Source organism: Cryptomeria japonica, chromosome 3, assembly GCF_030272615.1.
Source record: "Cryptomeria japonica chromosome 3, Sugi_1.0, whole genome shotgun sequence".
NCBI classification, from domain to species: Eukaryota; Viridiplantae; Streptophyta; class Pinopsida; order Cupressales; family Cupressaceae; genus Cryptomeria; species Cryptomeria japonica.
The window spans coordinates 371,517,251-371,544,600 of NC_081407.1; the positions used below are offsets into that span (position 1 = coordinate 371,517,251).

General features: G+C 37.6%; 1 protein-coding gene across 1 annotated transcript in view; it reads right to left on the minus strand.

The window, feature by feature from the left end:
- Positions 1-26,553, minus strand: part of LOC131066334 (RNA pseudouridine synthase 4, mitochondrial) — a 128,086-nt gene extending 101,533 nt beyond the window's left edge. The window contains exon 1 of the mRNA XM_058001077.1: positions 26,117-26,553. Coding sequence (XP_057857060.1) covers positions 26,117-26,464 — 348 coding nt within the window. The 5' untranslated portion in view covers positions 26,465-26,553. The remainder of the gene's footprint in view (positions 1-26,116) is intronic.
- Between the last annotated feature and the right edge of the window lie 797 nt (positions 26,554-27,350).

Below are 27,350 nucleotides of genomic sequence, written 5' to 3' on the forward strand. Positions count from 1 at the left end.
AATCTTGTTTTGGGCATGAAGTCCCGTCCTGAAAGACCTGGAGCTGACCAGGACAATTTTGATGACCGCAATCGAGAAGTTGTTATGCTTCTCAAGCTCTCTGTTACAGATGACCAGCTACCTCAGATTGCTTCCAACAAGTCAGCTGCAGAAATCTGGAAGCATCTGAAGGAGTTGCATGAGACATCCGACAAGAGTTGAGCCTTTTTTCTAAAGAATCAATTGTTCTCCATTATGATGGATGAACGCATGTCCTTACATGAGCATCTTACAAAGATTAAGGACATTCGAGATCACCTCGAAGCAATTGGTCAGCAAATGGAGGAAGAGGATTTGGTAGTCATAAATTTGAAAAGTTTACCAAAACCGTATGAGCACTTTATAGAGACTCTCAACATTACTTCTACTAATGTTGATCTGAAATTTCCAGAGTTATGCACCAAACTTCTGCAGCAGGATCGTTGGAAACAACTGTTTGTTAGCGGTGCTACTTCAACCTCCTCAAAACATGCCTTTGCTGCCAAATCCTTTCACAAGGATAAAGGCAAATCCCATTCATCCCAGTCCTTTCAGCAGAAGGGCTCTTCTCAGTCTCAAGATGGTTCCAAGAAAAAGAAGGTGCAATGCAATTACTGTCACAAATTTGGTCATATGATCAAAGATTGTCGTACCAAAGTGGCTTCCGAGTAGCGAAAGAAGGGAGGGTCTCAACCTAAAGCCAATGTTGTTGAGCACACAGAGCAGAAAGAATCTACCTTTTATGCCTTCATGGCTAAAAGACCTGCAGATCATGTGAAGTCTTATACCTGGTACATTGATTTTGGTGCTTCTCGTCATTTCACTCACAAGCGTGATTGATTTGTTGAGTTCTCTCCCTACACTGATTCAGTTATTTTTGGAGGTGGTGAAGAGTACACTGTTGTAGGCAAGGGCAACGTTCAGATACGATCTGGAGGGAGGAATCTCATATTCCTCAGTGTGTACTATGTTGCTGGTATGGAACTTAACCTCCTTTCTGTCAGTCAGATTATGCGGCATTCTCCTCAGCTGGATGTCGTTTTCAATACACATAAGTGCTTGATTGTTGATCGTGCTTTTAGCACTCTTGTAGTTGTTGGCATTGAGGATCATGGTCTCTATAGACTTGTGGATACAGGCGATTCTCTTGAGCATGCCATCGCAGCTAAATCTTCATCTATCAACAGTCTCTGGCATCAGCGATATGGTCACCTGAACATTCATTATCTTGCACAGCTTGTTCAGGAAGACTTAGTACATGGTCTACCTGATATTCAAACTAAGAATTATTGCGTTTGTGAAGCTTGCCAGGCTGGGAAGCAGCACCGAACACCGTTCAAGAATGGTGACTCATGGCGCGCCTCTAAGGTATTGCAGTTGGTCCACGCTGATGTATGTGGTCCTATGAATACTACTTATGTTACTGGGTGCAGGTATTTCTTGCTTTTTGTTGATAATTTCAGTCATAAAATGTGGGTGTATTTCCTTAAGCAAAAATCAGATGTGTTTACTGTATTTCGAAAATTTAAGGCCTTAGTAGAAAAAGAGTCTAATTCTTCTATTATTACTCTTAGGTCTGATAATGGGGGGGAGTTTTGTTCTTCTTCTTTCTCTACTTTATGTGATACACATGGCATAAAACGTCAGTTAACCACACCATACACCCCTCAGCAAAACAGCATTGTAGAACGTTGTAACCGCACCATTACAAAAATGGCTAGGTCTATGATGGAACATAGAAACGTTCCTAAGAAATATTGGACAGAAGCAGTGTTCACAGCAATCTATCTTCTTAATAGGTCACCCACTCATGCTGTTAAAAATAAGACTCCTGAGGAAGCATGGTCTGGTCGCAAACCTAGGATCAGCCATTTGAAAGTTTTTGGCTCTTTAGCTTATGTGTGAATTCCTGATGCCAAGTGCACTAAGTTGGATTCCAAGAGTTAGAATCTCATGTTTACAGGGTACAGTGACAACCATAAGGCTTACCGACTGATTGATGTAGACTCTGATCGTCTTATCTTCAGTCATGATGTTGTCTTTGATGAAGAACGAGGACCATTTCATCTTTCCTCGTCTCAGCAGCATTCTGAGGATCAGCCTTTGAAGGCTTCTAACTTAGTTATTTGTCTTCCATTCGTTTCACTTGATGGGAGGGATGATGCAAATTCTATATTTGATGATGCACTACCTGAGTTTCCTCCAGAAGATGCTAATCTTCCTCCTACTCCTGATCCTGATCCGCTTTCTCTTCCCGTTATTCCTCCTGCTCCTGATGTTGGCACATCTACTCTTCGGCCTAAATGGTGGGCTAAGACCATCAGTGCTCTTCGTCCTCATGAGCTCATTGAGGGTAGAGCTTCCAGAAATAAGGGCAAACAGCAAAACACAGTTAATTTTGCTCTTATGGCTAACATCCACAGTATCTATGAGCCTCAAACACATGCAGAGGCCAAAGGGATTCCAGAGTGGGAACAGCCAATGGATGCTGAGTTGCAAAGTCTTCAAAAGAATCACACCTGGGTTCTTTCAAATCTTCCTCCAGGGAAGAAACCCATTAGTTGTAAATGGGTATATAAGGTCAAGTATCATGCAAATGGTACCTTAGATAAATATAAGGCCAAATTGGTTGCTCGAGGATTCACACAGCGAGAAGGCATTGACTATGAGGAGACTTTTCCTCCTACTGCCAAGATGAGTACCATTCGTCTTCTTCTCGCCATTGCAGCTAAGTATGGTTGGAAAGTCCATCAGATGGACGTGAAGAGTGCCTTCCTCAATGGTGAATTGCAGGAAGAAGTCTACATGATGCAACCTCCTGGTTTCAAGGTTGTCGGTTCAGAACCGCAAGTGTGTAGACTCCGAAAAGCAATCTATGGACTTAAACAGGCTCCTCGAGCATGGTACATAAAAATTGATCAATACTTGGTTGCTCATGGTTTTCAGCGTAGTCCTTCAGACATTAATTTGTATATCAAACACTTTGGTAATGATGTTCTCTTTCTTGTTGTCTATGTGGATGACTTGATCATTACTGAGAATTCAGCACATTTGATTTCAAAAATCAAACAGGATTTGTGCAGCACTTTTGATATGACAGATTTAGGAACTCTTCATTATTGTTTGGGTGTTGAGGTTTGGCAAACTGATAGCAGCATCTTCCTTTCTCAATCTAAGTATGCCAGAAGCTTGCTTGACAGGTTTCGAATGCAGGATTGCAAACCTGCTTCCACACCTATGGAGACTGGTCTGAAATTGTCAGCCAAGTCTGATTCTCCTCTTGTAGATGAAACACAATTCAGGCAACTAGTGGGCAATCTCATCTATCTCACTGCCACTAGACCTGACCTTAGTTTTGCAGTGAGCTACATCTCACACTTCATGACAGCCCCCAGGGCTGATCATTAGGTAGCAGCGAAGCGTGTCCTACGCTATGTGAAAGGCACCTCGGATTATGGACTTCTTTACATTAGGAGTGATGATCCTAGACTCAGTGGATTCACAGATTCAGATTGGGCAGGCTCAGTTGATGACAGGAAATCAACCTCTAGATATGTGTTCAGTTTGGGATCTGGTGCAGTCAGCTGGACTAGTAAGAAGCAGCAGGCAGTGGCTCTCTCTTCGACAGAAGCAGAGTATAGAGGAGTTGTTAAGGCAGCTTGTGAGGCAGTTTGGCTTCACCGGATGCTTGGAAATATGCAAATATCTCAAGAAGGTTCGACTCCCTTGTTTTCAGACAATCAGGGAGTTCTCAAACTTGCCAAGAATCCAGTCTTCAATGAGAGAACCAAACCTATAGAACTTCATTGTCACTACATTCGGCAGTTGGTTGAAGATGGATCCATTCAATTGCTGTATGTTCCTACCTCGGAGCAGTCAGCAGATATTTTCACCAAACCCCTCAGTCCAAATAAGTTTGTAAAATTCAGGGGGTCTATTGGTGTAGTTGACAGATTGAGCATTAAGGGAGGGTATTAGAATAATACTTTATTATTTTATTATTAATGCTCAATATTGTAAACTTAGTGTAAATATCTTAATAAGATCTTGCTTGATCTTATTAGCAGTTTCTTTTTAGAAACTTGCCCTCTTGTAACTCCTTGTAATCCTATTTATTGAGTGTTTGCTCATTGTTAATACATTCAATTTTTTACCAATTACTTGCGTAATAAACCATGATTGTCCTTTGAGGCCTAAGGGCAAGGCAAACAGAGTAATGTGAGCATATTATGAAGATTCAGAATCTGATCAAGAAGGTCAGCCTGCTGGTTATGATGATTTAGAGGCTGGTAATGACACACCGGATCCTCCGAGACTTGACAAAATGGATACAAAAGGTGATGAACACCTTAAGGAGGCACTCCTCACTAGTATTCAGCAGGAAGGGTCATTTAGAATGAGAGGAGTACTTGTTGATCAGAAAGTTATTACCCTACTAGATACTGGAGCCACACATAACTTTATTGATGTCAAGTTAGTTGAGAAGAGAGGAATCCAAACAGAGGAGTTTGAGGGCATCTGTGCGAGGGTGGCAAATGGTTACACTTTAAAGTGTAACAGGTTACACAACTCCCATTGCGTGTAAACAATTATGAGTTCAAAACTGATTACTATGTGGTTCAGATGGGTGATACAGATTTGGTCCTTGGTATGAGGTGGTTGCATGAGCTAGGCAAGTTTACACTTGATTTGCAGGAGATGGAGATGTCTTTCACTGTTGATGGAAAGACACGTGCTGAAAGCTATTAAGGACAGCAACTTTAGGATGATTACACTCAGGCGGATGGCCAGGCTTGTACGCCACGATCAGACTAAGTGGGCAGCAGAGTGTATGATTATGCCTATACAGCAAGATGCTCAGAAGTTGAATATCATCCTAACATTCAGATACTGAAAACCAAACATAACAAGGTTTTTAGTGACATACCATCAGGGAGGCCACCAGATAGGGGCTTTGAGCACATCATTGAGCTAGAGGAGGGTGCGAAGCCAGTAATGATTACTCCATACAGACATCTAAAGCGCCTGAAAGATGAAATAGAGAAAACCATACAGGAGCTTCTGGCTATGGGACATATTCGTCCTAGTAAGTCCCCCTTTGCTTCTTCAGTTGTTTTGGTGAAGAAGAAGGAGGATGGCACATTGTGGATGTGTATTGATTACAGGGTCCTTAATAAGCGGACGATCAAAAACAGATATCCCATTCCGCATATTGATGAGCTCATAGATGAGTTACATGGTGCCTATTATTTTTCAAAGATTGATTTGAGATCAGGCTATCACCAAATTAGTGTCTGTGAGCAGGATATTGAGAAGACTCCTTTTCGTTGTCATTATGGACATTTTGAGTTTGTGGTTATACCATTTGGGCTAACCAATGCACCTGCTACTTTCCAGTCCACAATGAACAAAGTCTTCAGACATCAGTTGAGGAAATCAGTATTGGTGTTCTTTGATGATATACTAGTTTACAATCATACTTGGGAGGAGCCCCTCAGTCACTTAGATACAGTTTTGAGCATTTTGGGTAGGGAGTCCTTGTATGCCAAGGAATCCAAATGTGACCTTGGAATGACTGAGTTATTGTACTTGGGCCATATTATCAATGCAGAGGGAGTGCGGATGGATCCAGAGAAGATCTTTGCTATTGTAGATTGGCCTACTCCAGTGAACCTTACTCAGTTGCGTGGGTTCTTGGGCCTATGTGATTTCTATCGCCGCTTTGTTAACAGTTATTCATGCCATGCAACACCTTTGACAGACTTGATGACGAAGGGTGCCTTCTTATGGACTGAGGCCCAGGAGTGTTTTGATAGGTTCAAGGAGCTCATGACTTCATGTCCAATACTTGCTACACCTGACTTCTCGAAGTCATTTGAGTTACAATGTGATGCCTCTGGTGAGGGCATTGGGGCGGTGCTTATGCAGGACAAGCACCCTATTGCATATGAGAGTAGGAAACTCCGTGGACCTGAGAGGATTTACAGCATTTATGATAAGGAAATGTTGGCCATAATGCATGCACTGGCCAAGTTTAGACAGTACTTAGTGGGCAGCAAGTTTTGCATTAAGACTGACCACAATAGTTTGAGACATTTCCTTGGGCAGCGTGACTTAAATGACAGGCAACAAAAGTGGGTCAGCAAACTTCAAGCTTATAACTTTGATATTTCCTATATCAAAAGCACATAGAATGTAGTTGCAGATGCCTTGTCACGTCGTCCCCACCTGAGTTCTATGGTCCAGATAGCAGACGATTGGTAGCATATTATATTGGCAGAGTATGCCAAAGATAGCTGGGCTGCAGGTGTGATAGAGGGATCAGTAGTGGACAGCAAGTATACAGTTGTAAATGACTTGATCATTTACAAGGGGAGAGTGTACTTGATCCCAGGATCAAAGTTGAGGAGTAGGGTACTGCGGTTCTTTCATGATGAACCAATGGCAGGACATCCCGGGTTTTTCAAAACCTACAGACAGGTTCGTGAGCACTTCACTTGGAAAGGGCTCAAGGCGGATGTTCTACAGTATGTTAGAGAGTGCCCTGTTTGTCAGCAAAATAAACAGGAGCATACATACCCTTCTGGTTTACTTCAGCCACTTCCAATTCCTGACAAGAAGTGGGAATATCTATCTATGGATTTCATCACAGGGTTGCCGAGAGCACAGGGACGTGATTGCATATTTGTGGTTGTGGATCGTTTGACGAAGTTGCCTACTTCTATCCGATTACCACCACTTATTTAGCTATTCAAGTAGCAGAGTTGTTCTTCAGAGAGGTATTCACATTACATGGCTTGCCTCAGACTATTGTCAGCGATAGGGATACTCGGTTTAAGAGCCACTTTTGGCGAGAGCTTTTCAGACTCTGTGGGACCGAGCTTACACCGAGCACCAGTTACCACCCTCAGACTGATGGTCAGACTGAGATAGTTAATACATGGGTGGAGGGATACCTCAGAAACTATATTTCAGGGCAGCAAAAGGCATGGGTGAAGTGGATTTACCTCTGTGAGTATTGTTACAATACCACTCACCACATGTCCATTCAAATGACACCATTTACAGCACTGTACAGGTATGAGCCTCCTAGTTTCATTGACTTATTGTTGAGTGCCAGTAGGGTGCCTAGTGCGGGAGACATGCTACAGGAGAGCCAGGACATTGTGAAGACTCTTAAGGAGAATATAGCCAAGGCACAGAATCAGCAAAAGCAATATGCTGATCAAAAGAGGACAGCGAGGTCGTTTGAGATAGGAGACATGGTGTATTTGATGTTGCAGCCATATCGGCAGTCTACTCTAAGGAGGAGTGGAGCAGAGAAGCTCAAGCCACAATATTATGGCGCTTTCAGAGTGACCAAACATATAGGTGAGGTGGCTTATGAGTTGCATTTACCGGCAGACAGCAAAGTACACAATGTGTTTCACGTGTCACGTCTCAAAAAGGCATTGGGACACCATATTGTTCCTTCTACAGTTTTACCACCCCTGGATGATGAGGGGAAATTGACTCTTGTACCTGAGGCTATCATTGAGTTCAGGGAGAGGAATTTTAGAAGATGTACTATCACAAAGTACTTGGTGAAATGGAAGGATTTGTCGGTAGAGGATGCTACTTGGGAGAGCGAGGAGATCTTATAGCATCCGGAGTTGAGACTGCTTGAGGACAAGCAATTTCAGGAGGGGTGGACTGTGATGTCCCCTTCTAGTTGACATCTGTCAGCTGAGTAGATTAGTCTATCACTGACCCTCGTAGGCTGATGAGGTTGGTTAGAGGGTCTCCCGGAGATTGATTCTTCATCTTCAGAGTGAGCATTACAGGGCTGGCTTTCATGTGAGGTCTCCAGGACTCCGTTTGAGACACTTTCTATTTTTAGCAATCCTGCTATTTTTAACCAGTGGGTTGCGCAGTGGCAGAGTATGGCTTGGCAGTCTCCAGTTCTGATGGCGGGCAATTCTGATGGATACTTAGAGAGATATTAATATTTAATTACTTTAATTAAATATTAAATGGCGAACTTTAATGTTTTAATATTTTTAAGTCACTTTAAGTTATAACTTAAGTGAGGGTCTATTTCTCATCGCATGGGGCCACTTTTATATTAAACTGAAAAGAGATTTATTTTTTAAGTTTCAACAGTCAAAAATAAATATTAAAAGTTAAAACATAATGCCAAATCGTACTTTTCTTGGGAATCGTGCCAAACCCTAAAGGGAAGAGATAAAAGAAGTTTTTAGGTCTTCTTTTCATTATGTGAAGATTTGATATTGAGTTTGCTCTGAGGAGACTTTGGCTGGAGGGTTTCAGCAAGGGTTTCTTCTTGTAGATGATTTGAAAGTATTGGTATAGGAAAACGGTGGATTTCTCTGCATCAGCATTAAAGGCTGTGAAATATCAGTTGATTTTGCTTTCAGTTGGTTTTATCCCGAAACCAAGATTGGGCAGATTAGAAAGGGTTTTATTAATTTTATACAAAGGATTGATTGCAGCCATAGAGTCAGGACAGAGGCAGAAATAAGTGTGTTTACAGCTAGGGTTTTTGTGCATGTACAGCCTGCAGATCTGCCGTACCTTTCTTCCTTGAAAGGGTACGATTTTGTTGAAGGAGTCGTCCAAAAATTCTGAAATAAATCCCAAAGGAGACGCCTAGCTGGTAGCTTCAATTTGAGCTGCTAAACTCACCATTTCGGGTAGTTTCAACTGATAAATAATTTTGCTATCATTATTTGTTGCTGTACGGCAGCAAGGATAAATAAGGGGTTTCATAAATTTGAGGTATTTGACATAAATCTTCCTGGTCTTATCTAATTTCTTTATTGAAGGTGTTTATGCAAATTGGATGTAATAAGGGTTTGATAATACTAATTTTATGAAGTTCAATTAATTTCCAGCTCTTTCCAATGTTGCTTTTTGCATACTATTTGTTCAAAACTAGCCTTGTTGTTAGAAATTGCAAAATACAAAACATAAAATGCAACAGGTTCAACTAAACCTCCGTTGTCTGAGTTGAGAACCCTTGATAGGTTCTTACACTTCCACATCTTGTATGCATGTTGATTGCAGGCTGTTGCAACTACAATATATGACAAGGGTCCTCTAGCTTTTATGCTTTGATATATGTCCACAATCTATTCATAAGCTTCTAAACTGGCACGACTGGGAGGATGTTGGTAGGGATTGTGGAATTTGGCTTCTCACATACCAATTGCATTTAGTTGGAGTTTTCAAAGCCTTTTCAACAAACCCATTCTGCATATATCCAGGAATCGTGTTTTCCATAAGGCATTCTATTAAACAGATCGCAGAGTTGATGTTCTTATCTATCTTTACACATTTTGTATGCACAACTTTCTAAGCATTTCCAACTATAACATCTGACAAAAATCTTCCTATCAACAAGTCTTGATGGATGTTTATAACCTGTTCCAAAGTCTCTGGGCGGTGATAGCAAATTATAATACCACACTTCATTTTATTCTTTTTTCTTTTGTCAAACAGTTCACAAACTTTGTCTATCTTCTCAAATTTTGCAATGACTTTCAATGAGAGTACTTTTGAAAGCTTTCTCAATAAAACCGTTCTATGAATATCCTACAATCATTTCCATTTCATTTGCCTTTGCGCATATACTCTACAATCATTAAACATTTGATTCCTTGAAATGACATCTCTTGAAGGTACTTTGTCAATCAATTCAAGTGCAATATCTATGAAACCACATTTTGCATACATTTTTATCTCTTTATGTTTCAAAAGAGTTCCATGTTCTTATCTCGGTGCTCTCATTCTAATGTAGTGTGTGAGGTATGTTGGCAAAGTTTGTTGAATTGCATCCATCCGTTGCGTTTCTAAAACCCTTTTCAACACATCCACAATCTGAATGCTAATAATCATTGCCTTTGATGGAGTGACATCTAAGACACTTTGTAAAATAGTTCACACGCCATGCATATGGTTTCATATTTGAATGCATGTCTATTAGAACATTTCAACTATAATGCCCAAAAAAAGTCCCTTCATTATCTATGCTTTGATGAGTGTGCATACCCTGCAATGATTGCATTCTCTTCTTTGGATCATTCTTTCAAAAACAGTTTGCATGCCTTGGCATACCCTTCCATGTAAATGTTATTCAATTTTCAATTCAAGATGCAAGTTATATTCAAGCTTATCTTTTCTTTCAAAATATGTGTTATATCTTTAATATGATAAATCAGATTATCGTCTTGTATGTTGCAGATGAGAGGAGTATTTATTGATTTCAATATCCTTCTCACAAATGCCGATTGATATATATATGTAAGCAAGGGGGATCAAGCAAAACCTTGACCAATCATGTCTATTAGACATGACCGATCAAGACATTACTTGATCGCATCTTTTGAGTTATCGTAGTATTTACCAATCGATGTATATCACTTAACAACCACCCAATACTTAATCGGTGTGTCTATCATATGCAAGAGAACCGATACTAATCGGTATGTATTAGTTACATATGATAACAATTAATGTTTCACAGTTAATATGTTAACCGATATTAATTGGAGTGCATTGGTTAAGCCTAATAACAATATGTTAACCGATATTAATCGGAGTGCATTGGTTAAGCCCAATAACAATATGTTAATCGATTTAATCGGAGTGCATTGGTTAAGCCCGATAACAATCAGTGTTCATATGTTAACCAATATTAATCGGTATTCTATGCTAACCGATGATTATCGGTAGTTAAGCATTAATCGAACTTTGCAAGGATATATAAATTGAAGAATGATCATGAAATGAAGGAACAATAGCTTGAAGTCTTCATCATAGTTTATTGATAGGATAGATGATTGAATGAGGGACTTCATTTATCTCTCATTCAATCATTTATCTTACCGAGCCTATCATGCATTAACACTCCCTCATAGCTAGGTAAGATAAATGAAAAACAACATATCAAGCATCACAATTCAAATGATGGTTAGTATTCATTACATAATCTGACTCTTCAGAAAATCATATCACCTAATCACATGACATGAAATATCACCTAAACACGTGATACAAATGTTCATCACATCAATCTTGTGATGACAAGATGTCACCTAAGCATGTGATATCAATATCACCTAAACATGCAATACTCGAGGATAAACATATGAGGGTGATTAAATTCTCATCTTATCCAAGTTGTGGTATGTGCACTAACATCTTATACAAATATTTTACCACAACACAGTCATGGCACATCCATGACATACCAGAGATCCAACATGATAACCGATTTGAACATCATAAGATTGTCACCTTATAAAGTCTACATACAAGTGTTCATCATCTTGAGAGATCGTCACCTCTTAGATATGAACCCAGGGGATAAAATCAAAATGTCCTAACATGACAAAGAAGTTTACACACTAAACATCTTATTGATATGTAAAGCAAATTACTTTTCTATCATACCTAAACCTTTTCTGAAGTGATCAACCTTCACTCTGGAAAAAGATTTGGTCAGAATATCTACAGTCTGATCTCTTGTACAAACATATTCTAATTGGATCACATTCATGTCTACCATATCTCGCACATGGTGGTATGGAATCTCAATATGGTTGGATCTGTCATGGAACACTGGATTTGCTGAAAGTTTTATGCAGCTTTGATTGTCACAATGTATGATGGTAGGTTTCATAGGCTCTCCAAACAATCCCACAAGCAACTTCCTAAGCCATAATGCCCCTCGGGCAGCCATGGAAGCTGCAATGTATTCGGCTTCGGTGGAACTCTGAGCCACAGAAAACTACTTTCTGCTGATCCAGGATATCATGGTTGAGTCTAAACTGAAGCAACACCCTGAAGTGTTTTTCCTGTCAGTCACACTTCCAGCCCAATCTGAGTTTGTAAATCCGTGTAGGTCTAGATCAACTTTCTCATATTTGAGACCAAGGTTTAGAGTACCTTGTAAGTATCTCATAATGTGTTTTACTACAATCAGGTGGATCTCCTTAGGCTCACACATAAACTAACTTAAGGCATTAAATGCATAACATATATCTGGTCTCATATTTACAAGATACATCAGGGACCCAATCATTTACCTATATAGAGTAGGATCTGAGGGTTGAGATTCTGTTGCTGCTTCCTTAAGTTTATGAAGGTTTGTTTCCATTGGAGAGGTCATCGGTCTACAGTTTAGGATTCCAAATCTCTTCAAAATGTCTATGGTATATTTACCCTAGTTTAGTATAATGCCAACAATATTCTGCCATACTTCCAAACCTAGGAAGTAATGAAGGAGTTCGAAGTCCTTCATATCAAATTCTTTAGCAAGGTCTTTCTTACACTAATCTATGAAGTGATCTTTTCCTGTGATTAACAAATCATCAACATATAAAATTAATATTAGCATATCACCTATGTTTTGCTTATAGTAGAGATTAGGATCTGCATCATTCTTGGAGAAGCCTAATTTTGAGAGATAGGTATCAATTCTTTCATACCAGGCCCTAGGAGCCTGTTTAAGTCCATAGAGAGCTTTCTTGAGTCTACACACATGTGAATCTGCATCATGAATCTCAAACCCTTTAGGTTGCTCTAGGTATACTTCTTCTGAGATCTCACCATTAAGGAATGTTGTCTTAACATCCATCTAATGAACTTTCCATCCCTTTGATGCTGCAATGGCTAAGACTTCGCTTACTGAAGTGCATCTGGCTACAGGTGCAAATGTTTCCTCATAATCAATTCCTTCCTTTTGAGAGAACCCTCTGGCTACAAATCTAGCCTTGTGTTTTTCAATGCTGCCATCTGCAGCGTGTTTGATTTTGAAGAGCCATTTGGAGGTGACAACAGATTTCTCAGTCGGCCTAGGGACAATTTCCCAAACATCATTTTTCATAATGGATTAGTATTCTTCAGACATGGCATTCTTCCATACTTGATGTTTAAGTGCATCTGATACATTAGTAGGTTCTGCTTTTGAGAGATCATTCAGGGGAGCGACGTAGTTGGTAAGTTTGTTAGGCCTTTTGCTTTCTCTGAAAGTTCCTAAAGGGGCAGCATACTTCTGAGCTTCTTCTACAATTTTGGTGGCCCATAGTGGTCTTTTCTTGAAATTTTCTCTAGGTGGGTTTTGAGTTTCGCTTTCATTTTCCTCAAGACTCTCCCTCTGAAGCTCAGGAGCAGGGTCTTCATCTATGCTAGAGGTAGGGATATAGACTTCGGGTTCTATTGAGCTTTGGGCTCTTTTGAAGGCTAAGTCTTCTTCAAAGATTACATCCCTACTTGGTTCAATATTCTTCTAGCCAGGTATATAGATTATGTGGGCCTTGAAGGTTTCACTATATCCTACAAGTATTCCTCTTTTTCCAGAAGGCTTTAATTTTAATCTTTTCTCCTTAGGTACAAGAATATAGATAGGGCACCCAAATATCCTAAGGTGGCTGATATCTAGTTTTGAATTAGTAAAGACTTCCTCAAGGGTTTTATCTTCAAGATGGGAGTGAGGACATCTATTTTGAATATATACAGCAATACTAGTTGCTTTTGCCCAAAGATTGACATTTAGATTCTGATCAAGAATCATAGCTTTGGCAGCTTCTACAATTGTCCTATTTTTCCTCTCAGCTACCCCATTTTGTTGAGGATTATAAGGTATTGTTAACTCCCTCTTATTCCCTAAATTTTTACAAAAATCTTTAAATAATTCTGATGTGTATCCCCCCCCATTATTAGTTCTTAGAGTTTTAATTTTATTTCTTGAGTAGTTTTTTGTTAGTGATTTAAACTCTTTGAACCTATTGAGGATCTCTTCTGATTCTTTACACTTCAGAAAGTATATCCAAGTTTTCCTAGAGTAGTCATCAACAAATATTACATAATACAAAAATCCCCCTAAAGAAGGTACGGGCATAGAAGGTACGGACATAGGTCCTCATACATCAGAATGAACTAACTCTAAAATTTTACTTGTTTTCCTAGTACTATTTTGAAAAGCACCCTTAGCATTTTTACCTAGGGCACATCCTTTGCATGCCCCTGAATGATATTGCTTTAACTTAGGTAGGCCTGTGACAAGGTTTCCCATTGATGATAAAGCTCTAAAATTCAGGTGACCTAGTCTTCTATGCCAGACTTCATTATCATCTGTAGTTTCATGGATTAGGGCTAAGTTGGGCTCTGTGCACAGCTCATACAAGTAGCCTTGTCTTTGACCAATGGTTTTAGCTTTCTTGATGGATGAATTCTTTGGCCAAGCCAACACTCTGTTGTCCATGAAGGTCACTCTATATCCATTATCCTCTAGTGCTGATATGGAGACTAGGTTTCTCTTGATGCCTGGGACATATAGTACTCCTTTAAGTTGTAATGATACGCCTGACTTTAGTTTGATGGTGCAGGTTCCAACTCCTCTGACCGGATGTGTGGAGTCATCTCCGATAGTCACTTCCTCATCATTCTCCTCTATCATGGAGTCTAGCACTTCTCTGAATCCTGTAATTTGTCTGGATGAGCCACTGTTGATCACCCAGGAGTTAACCTTGTTTGATGCTTGGTTTGTAAGTGCTGAATAGAGTACATACTTCTCGGAGTCATCTTCCCTTTTAGATTTTCCTGTTTTGGCAAATGTGGCTTGTTGTTTTGCTCTTTCTGGGCATTTGGCAACATAGTGCCCAAATTTGTCACATCTGTAACATTGAATCTATGAAAGGTCCTTCTTGAAGGTGTTCTTGCCATGACGACCTTTTCTCTTCCTAAATTGTTTCTACTTGCTTTTCTTGTTTGAGTTTGTATTTAGAACTTGAAGATCTTCATCTATATTCTTTTGCTTGATCCCTTTCTTATTTAACCTTGATTCTTCTTGGAGACAATCTGCCTTTAGCCTATCAAATTTTGAAAATTCATCCCTTGCACTGATGCCTTGGATGAATGTTTCCCATGTACTAAGCAACCCATCTAGAGCAATGAGTGTTAATTCTTTGCTTTGGATCTCATATCCAAGAGTTGCTAGTTCATCCCTTAGGGCTGATATTCACATGAAGTAGGCATTGACTGATTCTCCTTTGATCATGGCTATGTGATTTATTTATCTTTTTAAAGCCAAGGTTCTACTAGCATTGGATATCTCAAATGCATCTTCAAGTGCTTTGAACATGTTGTAGGCCATTTCATGTTTTCTTATGATGGGCATAATATTATTTCTCACCCCATCAACCATGATTTTGATGGCCTTTTCATTTCCCTCTCTCCAAGTTGTTTTGTCAGGTTCAGTCTCAAGTTCTGCAGTTTCAGTTTTTACAAATTATTCAACTTTATTTTCTTTTAGAATCATCTGAATTTTGAACTTCCATGCTGAGAAATAATCACCTCCGCCGAGTCTATCTTCAAATCTGATAGCGCTAGCCATTAGAAGAAATGTGATGTTGAATATATGCTTGTTTTCAATTTTCCACAAAATTGAACAGCCTCAGGTTCGATTTAACCTGGCTCTGATACCATGTAAATGTTATTCAATTTTCAATTCAAGATGCAAGTTATATTCAAGGTTGTCTTTTCTTTCAAAATATGTGTTATATCTTTAATATGATAAATCTGATTATCGTCTTGTATGTTGCAAATGAGAGGAATATTTATTGATTTCAATATCCTTCTCACAAATGTCGATTGATATATATATGTAAGCAAGGGGGATCAAGCAATGCCTTGACCGGTCATGTCTATTAGACATGACTGATCAAGACATTACCTGATCGCACCTTTTGAGTTATCCTAGCATTTACCAATTGGTGTATATCACTTAACAACCACCCGATACTTAATCGGCGTGTCTATCATATGCAAGACAACCGATACTAATCGGTATGTATTAGTTACGTCCGATAACAATTAATGTTTCACAGTTAATATATTGACCGATATTAATCGGAGTGCATTGGTTAAGCCTGATAACAATATGTTAACCGATATTAATCGGAGTGCATTGGTTAAGCCCGATAACAATATGTTAACCGATTTAATCAGAGTGCATTGGTTAAGCCCGATAACAATCGATGTTCATATGTTAACCGATATTAATCAGTATTCTACGCTAACCGATGATTATCGGTAGTTAAGCATTAATTGAACTTTGCAAGAATATATAAATTGAAGAATGATCATGAAATGAAGGAACAATAGCTTGAAGTCTTCATCATAGTTTAGCGATAGGATAGATGATTGAATGAGAGACTTCATTTATCTCTCATTCAATCATTTATCTTACCGAGGCTATCATGCATTAACATTCCACATCTATAGGCATGCCTACAAGGGTAATTGCAGCTATAACATTTTACAGAATTCATTCTCCTTCACACCACAATTCGCATATATGTCCATTCTGGTAGTTGCAATTGATGTTTTCTTCATTTTGATGTACGTTTATAGCCTATCCCAAGGTTCTTATTGAGCGTAGGCAGGGAGGATTTTGGCAAAGACTTTGTTTCTGTCTCACCAATTGCATTTGCTTGAAAGCTTCTAAAGCTTTTTGAATAGAACATCTCGTGCTGCTTCTTCAGTAATTGCATACATCAATAATAAGGTAGTTGAAATTCCACCACACTGCAACAATCCTCTATCCTTCATGCCCTGATGGATGTCGATACACTGTAACTGAGTTACCATAGCTGCTCTCTTTTTGTTTTTCTTTAACTTTCCATAGATTCTTGAAAAGTAGTTACATACTATTGAGATAATTTAAAAAATCCCCGAATAAATGAGGTTGGAAAGCTAGGATTTTCCAACATTTGAGCATAAAAGGTTAGGATTGCTCAATTTTTGAGCATTTCTAACCATTTGGGAGGTTAGGAAGTTCGAAATTTTGAGCATGTGAGCACGTGGAGGTTAGAAAGTTGGATTTTCAAAGCAATGGAGCACAATGAGGGATAGGAAGAGTGAAATTAAATGCCTTTTAATTATTCCCTCCAAAGACATTATAATGGGAAATAAACAAAGTTAACTTAAGAATATTAAAATTGTTTTTGAAAAATAATTTAAATATTTCCCATTAAAATCATAGTGACCCGGTTTGAGAAAATAATCATAACTTTTGACTGGTAAATGATTTGGCTTTGAAATTTCAACCAAGGATAGAGGGGGTTGGGCTGACCATAACCCATAAACATCTATTCATGATGAGGCATTGAGAATGATTTTTTGAAGATAGGCTCTTAAAAATATAAGTATTAAAATCTCAGAACTAGTGAAATGGGTCCTCTTGAAAATTGGCCAAATTGCCCGTAATGGTAACAATTACATGCTCATAAGATGGTTCCCCTTGACACTTCATAGTTCTCAAGACTTAATTGTTTTTGTGCCTTGGCCAATGCATGACAGGACTATACATAATAGGACTCGGAGATTATGGTCTTTGAATTCAAACTATATAATTGTATATGCTGAAGACTTTTGACAAGTACACATTTTAGATAAGCCAGACATTAGATTTAGTGCAAAATTTTAAAATTTTAAAGTTTAAAAACTGGGGCAACATAATGTCATAGGTTCTTGGGACTAGTTTCTTCTAATCTTCTTTTTGGTGCAATATCATGTATATCAGATGTAGAAAGAAAACTTTGTCTAGATTTTGATTCTGCCTGATACTTTCTGAAGTTCTTGCTCCTTATAATGTAATCTCTATTTTGATCTACTATATTTAATAGAAAAAAAAATTAATCCCCTAATCCCAATGAAGGCAACCTAGATTACAATTTACAATATATATAATTAGGCACTAATAAATGACATATAGGGATTAAATGAGTCATGGTTGGTCATCACATATCCCCATACATCTAATGGGTTAAGGGCATAGCATGCCCTTCACCTTAAACAAATGGCATCCTCAACACTGATTAATTGTGGATGCTTGTGCATGAAATAATTATCTTTCCATGTAGCATTTTTGAGAGGAAAATATTTCCACTTGATGAGGCTCTCCATGAGAATCCTAGTCCTCAACGTAATTGAGTGTTTACGAAGAATTGCTTCAAGAACCAAGATGACTCTTCCCTCTTAATCAAGCTTAGACAATGTTGCTTCTTGTTAAAATCCAATTTTTAGTAACTTTCTTTAGAAAGGAGAAATGAAAAATAGATATAGTTCTATTGCTAGAGGCAACTCTAATTTGCATGCCATACTACTAATCTTTTGTAAAATATGATAAGGACCAAATAATTTGGGTGGGAAATTATTATTCTTCTTTCATTGCTTTAGGGACATTTGCTTATATCGTTGAAACCTCAAAAGAACCCACCCTCCCACTTTGAAGTTCCTCTCACGCTATCACTAGCCATCCAATCTCATTGCTTCATTGGTTTGGTGTCATGGCAAGATTCACCTTAAGAGAGTGTTTTGTTTTTATGTTGAGTTTGATCTTCAACACTAGAAACTCTTGGTGGTAATGGTGGAGTCTCTAGAAAAAATTGCCTCAAAACTTGTTGAGCCTTTCTTGAGCACAATTTACATTTGACAAGAGTTTACCATTTGTGGATATATGCCATCAAAATTGTGCATATCTATATTTGAAAAGAAGTGCCTGAAACTTGCAATAGAATTAGTTGGTTGTTGATCTTGAATTAAATTTAAATTAATGAAACAAAAGAATCCTCATTTCTCTTAGAAAGACACATTTGCTTCCCGACTTGTGATGTGAATCTCCTACTTCAAAATTCCTTTCACTCTGATGTTGGTCATCTCATTGTTTCACTTGATTTAGTGCCAAGGCAAGATTCATCTTGACAAATGAAAGTACTAACTTTTGCTATAGAATGCAGTCTTCCACTACATGAATTCTTGGTGGTGACGGGGAAATCTCTAAACAAAATAAAGTTTCCCCAAAACTTTTTGAAATTTTTTTCTTGAGCAATTTTAGCATTAGATCTGACTTAGGAGCTATTTTCAAAAAAAAATTGTACTTGAACTTAGTGGTTGTTGGATTGAAATTAACCTCAAAATCTACGGACAACATCTCTTCTATTGTCGGATCCTCTTATCCAGATGCTTCTATGGTGTGATTGGATTTCCTCAATTGTTGTTGAATCCCCTACCATGATATCACCAACTAATTTCACCATAAATTATTCACAAATCTAAATTTTCCATAGAATTTATTCATAACTTCTTGAGTCCAATACTAACTTTCAGTTAAAAAATCCAGAAAACTCGTTGATTTTGAAACTTAGAAGTGAGTGTGGTGAAAAACCCTAATTTTGCAATTACTCCTTCAAATTTCCTCAAACTCATGATGCAGCTTCTTTGATGTGTCCCTAATCATCCCTCCATATTTCAAAAAAAAATTGTGTATGAAATTACTTAGCACAAGAGAAGAATATAAAAGAAAAGAGATGAAAATATTTGATTACAATAAGCCACTTCAAGGGAGCAACCTTCAAAAGTCTTACAATACAGTCATGACCCCACCATGATACCTTCTCACACCATTCTTAAAAAGAGAACGAAAATGCCAATGCTCAGAAAACTGTCTTATTTATAGGACTTCACATTTTTTGTGCCTTAGATTGAAGGAATGAATGCATCACGCAGCAATCGTCTCCATAACGGCAAAGATGAGAAGACAACGGTTCTATCACATCGAAGGATAGCAATCCAAATCATCATAAGTACATAAACTTATGTAGACACGGCGATCCCTACACAAGACAACAATACAATGCTAAGACTGAGGCACATGTCAACGATTTGTATTTCAACTTGTGCTTAGTTTAGTACAAGTATTACTAGTCATTAATGAGGAGCAATTACACCTAAACAGCAGCCGGTTATTTGTGAAAAGGTAAAGGACAAGTCATGAAGAGACACTACTTGTAAGAAAGTTGTGATCTTGGAAGGGGCATAATCCTCCACTATTGCTTGGGGGATATATATATACAGCATATCGGCCACTCCAAGAAGGCATCGAAAAGGACCAGAAATCATTAGATGTAATCTGCACTCATAGAAGGAGGTCAGATCTGATAAGTAATCAGCATTCAAGAATAGCAGTCTTATAATTTAGCAAGTGACTGTGGTATGCAATGTGATGATTTGGTTATGTGATTTACATATTTTGTTAGTAATTAATAATGAGATTTTCTTTATTTAATCTTTATATATTTTGTCATAATTATTAATGAGAATGGTTAATCTAGTTAGACTCTTTAATTATTATTTAACTCCCCTACAACAATTATGTGAGCATTAGTAATGATACACATTAGGGAGAGGCAGCAGACCGGTTCCCACGAATTAAGTAGGCCACCCTCTGTGGATGGACGAGAGTGTTAGATTTGTGTGAATGTTGTAATTGATGTCAAACCCGGTATTCCGGTTAGTACCGGATGTGGCATGTTGAGCAATAGTGGAAGATAGGTATGTATGTGATATTGGGCAGTAGAGCATGTATGGTTTACAAGAGTATTTTCCAGAAGATCCTCTTCTCCAGAATCTTGTATTTTGCTAATCATGGTTTGTATCAAGTTTCAATATTAGTTGTGACAATTGAATTGCTATCCGAATGCGAATGTTTGTATTGCATTATGATTTATGAATCCTATGCTCCAGAATCTGTGGTGTTTGTATCTTGAAGATGGAAATTGTTTTGCTTGGAATGTGTATTTATGGGTCCGTGTCTATGGGTCCAGTAGACCCTTGTTTGTTTCGGTAATTGAAGCGTGTGAAGGAAGCATGTACAAGATCAATGAAGCCTAACTTGGTTACCCTATTTTTTGGTCAAGGCATGTTTTGGTAGCGTGTTGTTCCGCGCAATGCTTTATTGTATATCTTTTGTGTTTGGCCAACATATTATCTCAGTGTATGTGCTTACTGGTATATATATCTGTTTGTGTGTGCGTGTGCGTGTGCGTGAGTGTGTGCGTGGGTGTGTGTGCGTGTGTGTGTGTGTGTGGATGTGTGAATCAATATAGAAGAAGTGAGCGTGGTATTCAAGCAAAGAGAGAAGATAGAGGAACAAAGTCTATGCAAGCAGTGTGAATTGTGGAGTATGATGTATGTGTAAGAGCGAAGGTGTATGTGGAAAGTGCGCGTACAGTTGGCACTAATCCCTTACCGGATCTGTTGCAAGCAATTGGAGTGATAGAGTGAAGTTAATGTTGCAATAATCCCTTACCAGATCTGTTGCAGGCAGTCGTGTTGACAAATTGGAGAGATCCCTTACCGGATCTGCTGTGAGTTGTGGTTTTGATATTTGAGCTTATCTTGGAACTGACCTCATGCATTTGGAGATGCAATTTTCCTCAGTTCACTTATTTCTATTGCAGTGAGCATTCCGACAGTGAGCCGCACTGTAATCAGGTAGTGAGCCATCCGACAATGAGCCACCCTTTTTGTAAACACCATATAACTAGTTATATTATCTTGAGAGTTAACCCTCTCCATGGTTTTTCCCATTTGGGTTTTCCACGTATAAAAATCCGATGTCTATCTGTGGTTATGTTTTTTGTTAACTATGCATTTGTTGTTACATGTTGATGAGATTATTTGCTAAGGTTTAATTATCCGAAAAGTTTTAATAGTGTGGGAATACTAATTCACCCCCCCTCTCAGTATTCCGGTCCATTGAACCATCCAACAGAGAGTTCCTGCCACTTGTGAGTCAAGGGGTGTCATGTCACACTCTTGGGCTTAATTGTGCTAAACAATCTCTGGGCACCCTATCGTGCTTCCCCTTTGATCCCTACAATGGTTGGTTGTGGGAAGTGAAACTATAACCTAAAACAATCATATATAGAAAAGAAAGGATACACGTTGGGGATAGGCAACAGACCAGTTCCCACGAATTAAGTAGGTCGTCCCAGGTGGATGGACGAGAGTTCCTACCACTTGTGGGCCAAGGGGTGCCATGTAACACTATTGAGCTTAATTGTGCTAAACAATCTTTGGGTGCCCTATCGTGCATTCTTCTCCAATCCATACTATGGTTGGTTTAAGGAATGAATAATGGATTAGATTCAAGTAGGATTATTATTCAGCATTTCATTTAATGTCAATTGTTCATTTACTCTTAAAGTTCAATAACTATTAGATGAATTGATTATAGGATGCTAATTAAAAAATTAATTATATTGTTGGAATTGTTACTATTAGGCAAAAATAGGCCTATCACAATCAAAGGACATTACAAATGGGATCAAAACTTCCAATTCCACACTCAACAACTACTCGCAAAGTCTTACTTATGGGCATCATTGGGCAATATTAATCCCCTTATCCCAATAAGGCCAACCTAACTTACAATAAATACAATTAGGAACTAATAAATGACTAGTAAAGGATTATACAAGTCAAAGTTGGTCATCACATATCCCCATACATCCAATGGATTAAGGGCATAGCATTCTAGATCACTTAACAACCTCATCATCTACAATGCATGCCAATGCACTATTTTAGTGTCGAAGTCCTTTGAGGGTGAGATTAAAACTTGACATAGCAATTTCCTAAGGCAAGATAGACACTAATCCCTAGATAATTGGGTTTGACAACTCAAGACATATATTTCTATTATTGTTTCACCCAGTGAAGCAACAATCGCCAAACAATCGCGATTATACCCAATTAATCGGGAATTGCCCAGGTTGCCAATTTTTCCCCCCCGATTTTTTGAAAAAATCGTGTATTTTTGGTCAACAACTTTCAACGATTTCTTCAGCGTTTAATCACGATTAAACAGTTCGATTAATCAGGTATTAAAATCGCGCCAAAAAAAAGCCCTTAAATCAACGCTAAAACCCAAAAAAAACCACAAACGGAGAAAAAAACCCTACAAACTGCCTATATAGCAGCTCGCGCGACATATTATTTCCACACCAGCTCGAAAACGACCAAAAATCGCGTGACGAAAATCGTGTGACGAGTTCCTGCAATCTGTAAATTTGGCCATAGTTCGGCGAATACAGGGTATATAATTTACGCCAAGAGGGGTCTACAATCGCAGCCACCCGTTGACGTCTATAAATAAAAACTGCAGAGTAAATCACGGTTTGAACTTTTAATCGCCAGCGTTCACCCTATTTCGTTCAGCTTAATATTAAAAAAAAAATTCATTCTTTCCATCAATGCAGCTTTGAGGGCGGGAGATTTGTGGAATTGAAATAACTATATTTGAAGCTTCATGCGGAATGAGACACGTATCCTCTTCACTTTTTGCTCCAACACAGTTATTTTAAAGGAATACTGTTTCTATTAAAATAATATTACGAATTTTATGGTGTTCAACGTCATTTGATAAACTTAAAGTAGATTTAAAGTGGAGATGTTTTATGCTTTAAAAATTTAATTATTAAATTTATTTGAACTTTTTTATAATAAATAAAATAATATTTTTAAACATATTAAACTTTATTTTTTATAATTAAATTAATTTTTTTTTAAATATTCAATTTCATTGTCATAATATAAATATTATGTTTATTTAGTGGAATTTTCAAAACATTTATTCATTTGTTTAAGTGAGGAATTACATTTGATTCATATTTTTCTAATATTGTTAATACTAATATTTAACAGTATTAGTATTAGTATTAGTATTACTGTTAACTGTTAAGTTAGTATTAGTACATTATTGTAACAGTATTAGTATTAGTATTACTGTTAACTGTTAAGTTAGTATTAGTACATTATTGTTAAATATTAGCATTAGTAAAATATGAATACAGTTAAGTGTTAGTATTAGTATTACTGTATTAGTCCCTGAGATAGCATCAAACAAAAAAATTCTTAAGTAGCTATTTTAAGGTTAACAAGAAGGTAAAATGTGCACAACCTTATAGTCTTACTCCTTACCAGAAAAGATGAAGTAATCAGTGATATGAATATAAACAAACAAAATCTACAATTCATATGTTGAAGTGTCTATTTTATTTGCCTACAATATCTCTATGCTATGGAAATGCCCTAAAATATTTTTAAAAAATGATTTTTTATTTATTTTCTACATTTTTTTACGTTTTTTGTAAATCCGATTTTTTCCTGATTTTTTCAAAAAATCTTATACTTTTGTTTTGCCAATTATTCCCCAAAAGATTAATGCTTCTTTGGTTTCACCCATGAAAAGAAGATTGTGGTCACCACACTAAAGATGTCCAAGTCAACCCTACAAAGGTAGAAATCCTTGGCACAAAACTATGACCTTGTCAACACTACAAATAAGTCAATAAAAGCTACTTGTGGATGTTATCCCTTGAAGTACTACAAGAACAAATACATGACATTTTAGTAGTTCCAATAGTGGAAGAATCAACAATTCAAGAATATATAGTCAAGATTCATGACATGTTAACAAACTTGAGAATTTGTGATACTGAGCAAAACAAAGTGCTACAGTAAATCAACAAAAGTTAGCCTTACATTTGTGCAAAGATGTAATCCCTACTCTCTGAAACCTTGGGACACACCTATCATCAAGCCTTTAAGACGTTAGAGAATGCCAAGTTAAATAGAAAATTTGTCCTTTTTGGCTCAAACCAAACATGCCAACAACATGAAAAACCAACCTAGACAAAAGTAGAAACCTTCGCAACAAAAAAATAGTCTCCCACGCATTAAGGCTTTGGTTACTCTAGCACAAGAGAAAGGTAGCGGGAAGCAAAGGAGAAAGTGGTTCATACATCACAAAACTCACACCCACAACAACTCCAAATGTCACACACAATAATCTCTAATTGTGAGAAATTGACCCTAAAAGAACATGTTTTCTAATTTGTGGACTACAAGTCAAACAGAAATCCCTTATTTTTGTACTGGGATAAAACAATATTTTTCTCTATAACATGATAAAATTGTATCCCCTGCCTGACCAAAAACAACATATTGGCCTTACTTTTAATATTGATGTCTCCTTGGCAAGTGTAAATAACACGTATTACTGATACCTCCTCTCTCATGACTATCTCATCATTACATCTTGGAAATACTCAATGGTTGCCCCTACAATTATCTTTGCAACGCAAAAATGTTATGCTGTCTATGATAATTTTATGGTGGTGAAAAGAGGCCAATGCTTAAATTTTTATGTTTCACTTGACATCAAGTTTTTGTTTTTTAAAAATATTCTGACAACAGATTCTAAAATGTCATGAGCACTAAAGACATTTCTTTTCGGTCATTTTAAGAAATGATCTTGTTCAATAGTTAAGAATTTTAGTCTTTAAATATCTCTCTCAGAACAAATTTGAAAATGTCTTGGTAAACACATTTTGGCTACAACTTTGGTACATGTATAAAATTTATATTCTGGGTCTGGTTGAAATTCAAAACATTGGAAAAAAACCTTTTCCTTTATCATATTAATAAAGTTACTAAGTATAAGGTTAATAAAGTTACTAAGTATAAGGTTTACTTTGAAAGAATTTGGTAAAATATCAGAAAAAGTATATTCAGCGTTTATATAACTGAGACCAGAGTAGTTTAAAAGTTAAAACAGTTGCATAAAGGGCTTGTTGAGGTATTATATAATTGAGTCTAGAGTAATTCGGCAAAGTTGCATTAACTAAGCCTTCTGGGATGTAGATGACTTGTTGAAGTGGGGTATTGTCATGCAAGAGAGCAAGGTTCCAATACCCAGCGAGCAGAGCTATGTGTGAGAATGGTGTTGAATTTAGGAATATTTCAAATTTAGGAAAGAAAGAAAAGAATGAATGAGAGAGAAATGCTAATAGCTCTCATTGGGTGGAAATATATTTTTTCTTCAATTTATTTTTTTAACAGAAAACAGAAAACGTTCATATTCAAAGGATTTTTTCTGCAAGAAGGAAAACGGAAGAAAGCCTCCCATGTTCAAAATAAATGGTGGTCATGGTCTAGTGGTTGAGATGGATATAACCAATTCAAAACATCAACGTTCAAATCCTGGTGGGCATAGAGCCCTCCCATCTGCTTTGGAATGGTGTTGAATTTGGGAATGTGGACCAACCAACTGTCCAGAAAAAGGGATTCGAGGCCTAGTAACTTCTCCTCGATGCAATTCAATTCAGAAAATGAGTATTTACGACTGGCGAGGCTCAATGGAATTACTAAAAATTAAAGGAATCGTAGGTCTTGTAGCTCTCTTTACCTGTCGCAAACGAAACAGCTTCTGAATAAGCGTATGAGGTATGTGAGGGCAACACTGCGCTACCCATTTGAGAGCTGTGGTCGGTGAAGGCGTAGGGTTGTTCGAAGAAGAGTTGATCAAGTGCTTCCCAAGCGCTGTACTATCCACTGTTGAGGTAAACGGTGGAAGTGTCAGCCATCTTCTCGAACCCTTTTCTTCTGCATCTTCATTGTGAGTGATGACGGTGGAGAAGGGAATGGAATGAAGCTGCTCCTTTAGTGCATTTTGATAGCCACTTCCTCCAACTTTGCCTGAACGCAAAACAAAGAGAAGATATGCTGATGAAGAACAAACCCGCCCCAGAGCCATTTAGATTCTTCAAACTCTTAAACAGCTTGAATTTGAAATATACAAGGCTGAACGAAAAGCGTAGCTTGCCCCGCCTCTACTTGCTATTGTCTACCTAGTGTCAGTGATCTTATTTATTAATTAATTGAAAATCGGAATATAGTGGAATTTTTATTTCCAATTAAATAATAAATGTGATTTTTAACTAATTTTTATTTCGAATTAATTAATAAAAATGATCAAATGTACATTCTAAAGTTTGTATACACACCGTTCTTATATTTGTAGTCTATATGAAAGATATTTGGATGTACGAATTTACATTCTAAAGTTTGTATAGACACCATTCTTATATTTGTAGTTTATATGAAGGATACTTGATGTACAATGATATTTACATGTAAATCTAAATACCAACCCTTAAAGCTATTGCTTGGGTGTATCATGTAAAAACCGTTAATGTTGTCATGGTTGATCTAGGTCATGACAACCACCTTTCACCTCTTCTTATAGGCATAGTGCTTCTAAAGGTTGTATAAATACCATTCTCATATTTATAGTCTATGTGGAGGATACACAATGATATTTACATGTACATCTAAATTCCAACCCTTAAATCTATTTATTGGGTGTATCATGTAAAAAATGTTAATGTTGCCCACGGTTGATCTAACTCATGAGAGCCACCTTCTACCTCTTTTTATAGGCATAGTGCTCCTAGTTGGCTTTTTTCGGTTGTCATCTCTACAATTCATGCTCAACAATCTTAGAGGACATTTCTGATGAAGAGGGTGTTCTTACTCAATGGATGCCAATTGATGATAATTATACTCTTGTGATGTATGGCAAACCCCCTTCCTACTAATATTGCTTTAGGGGAGAGGGTCGGATGGTGGTGTGGGCTCCT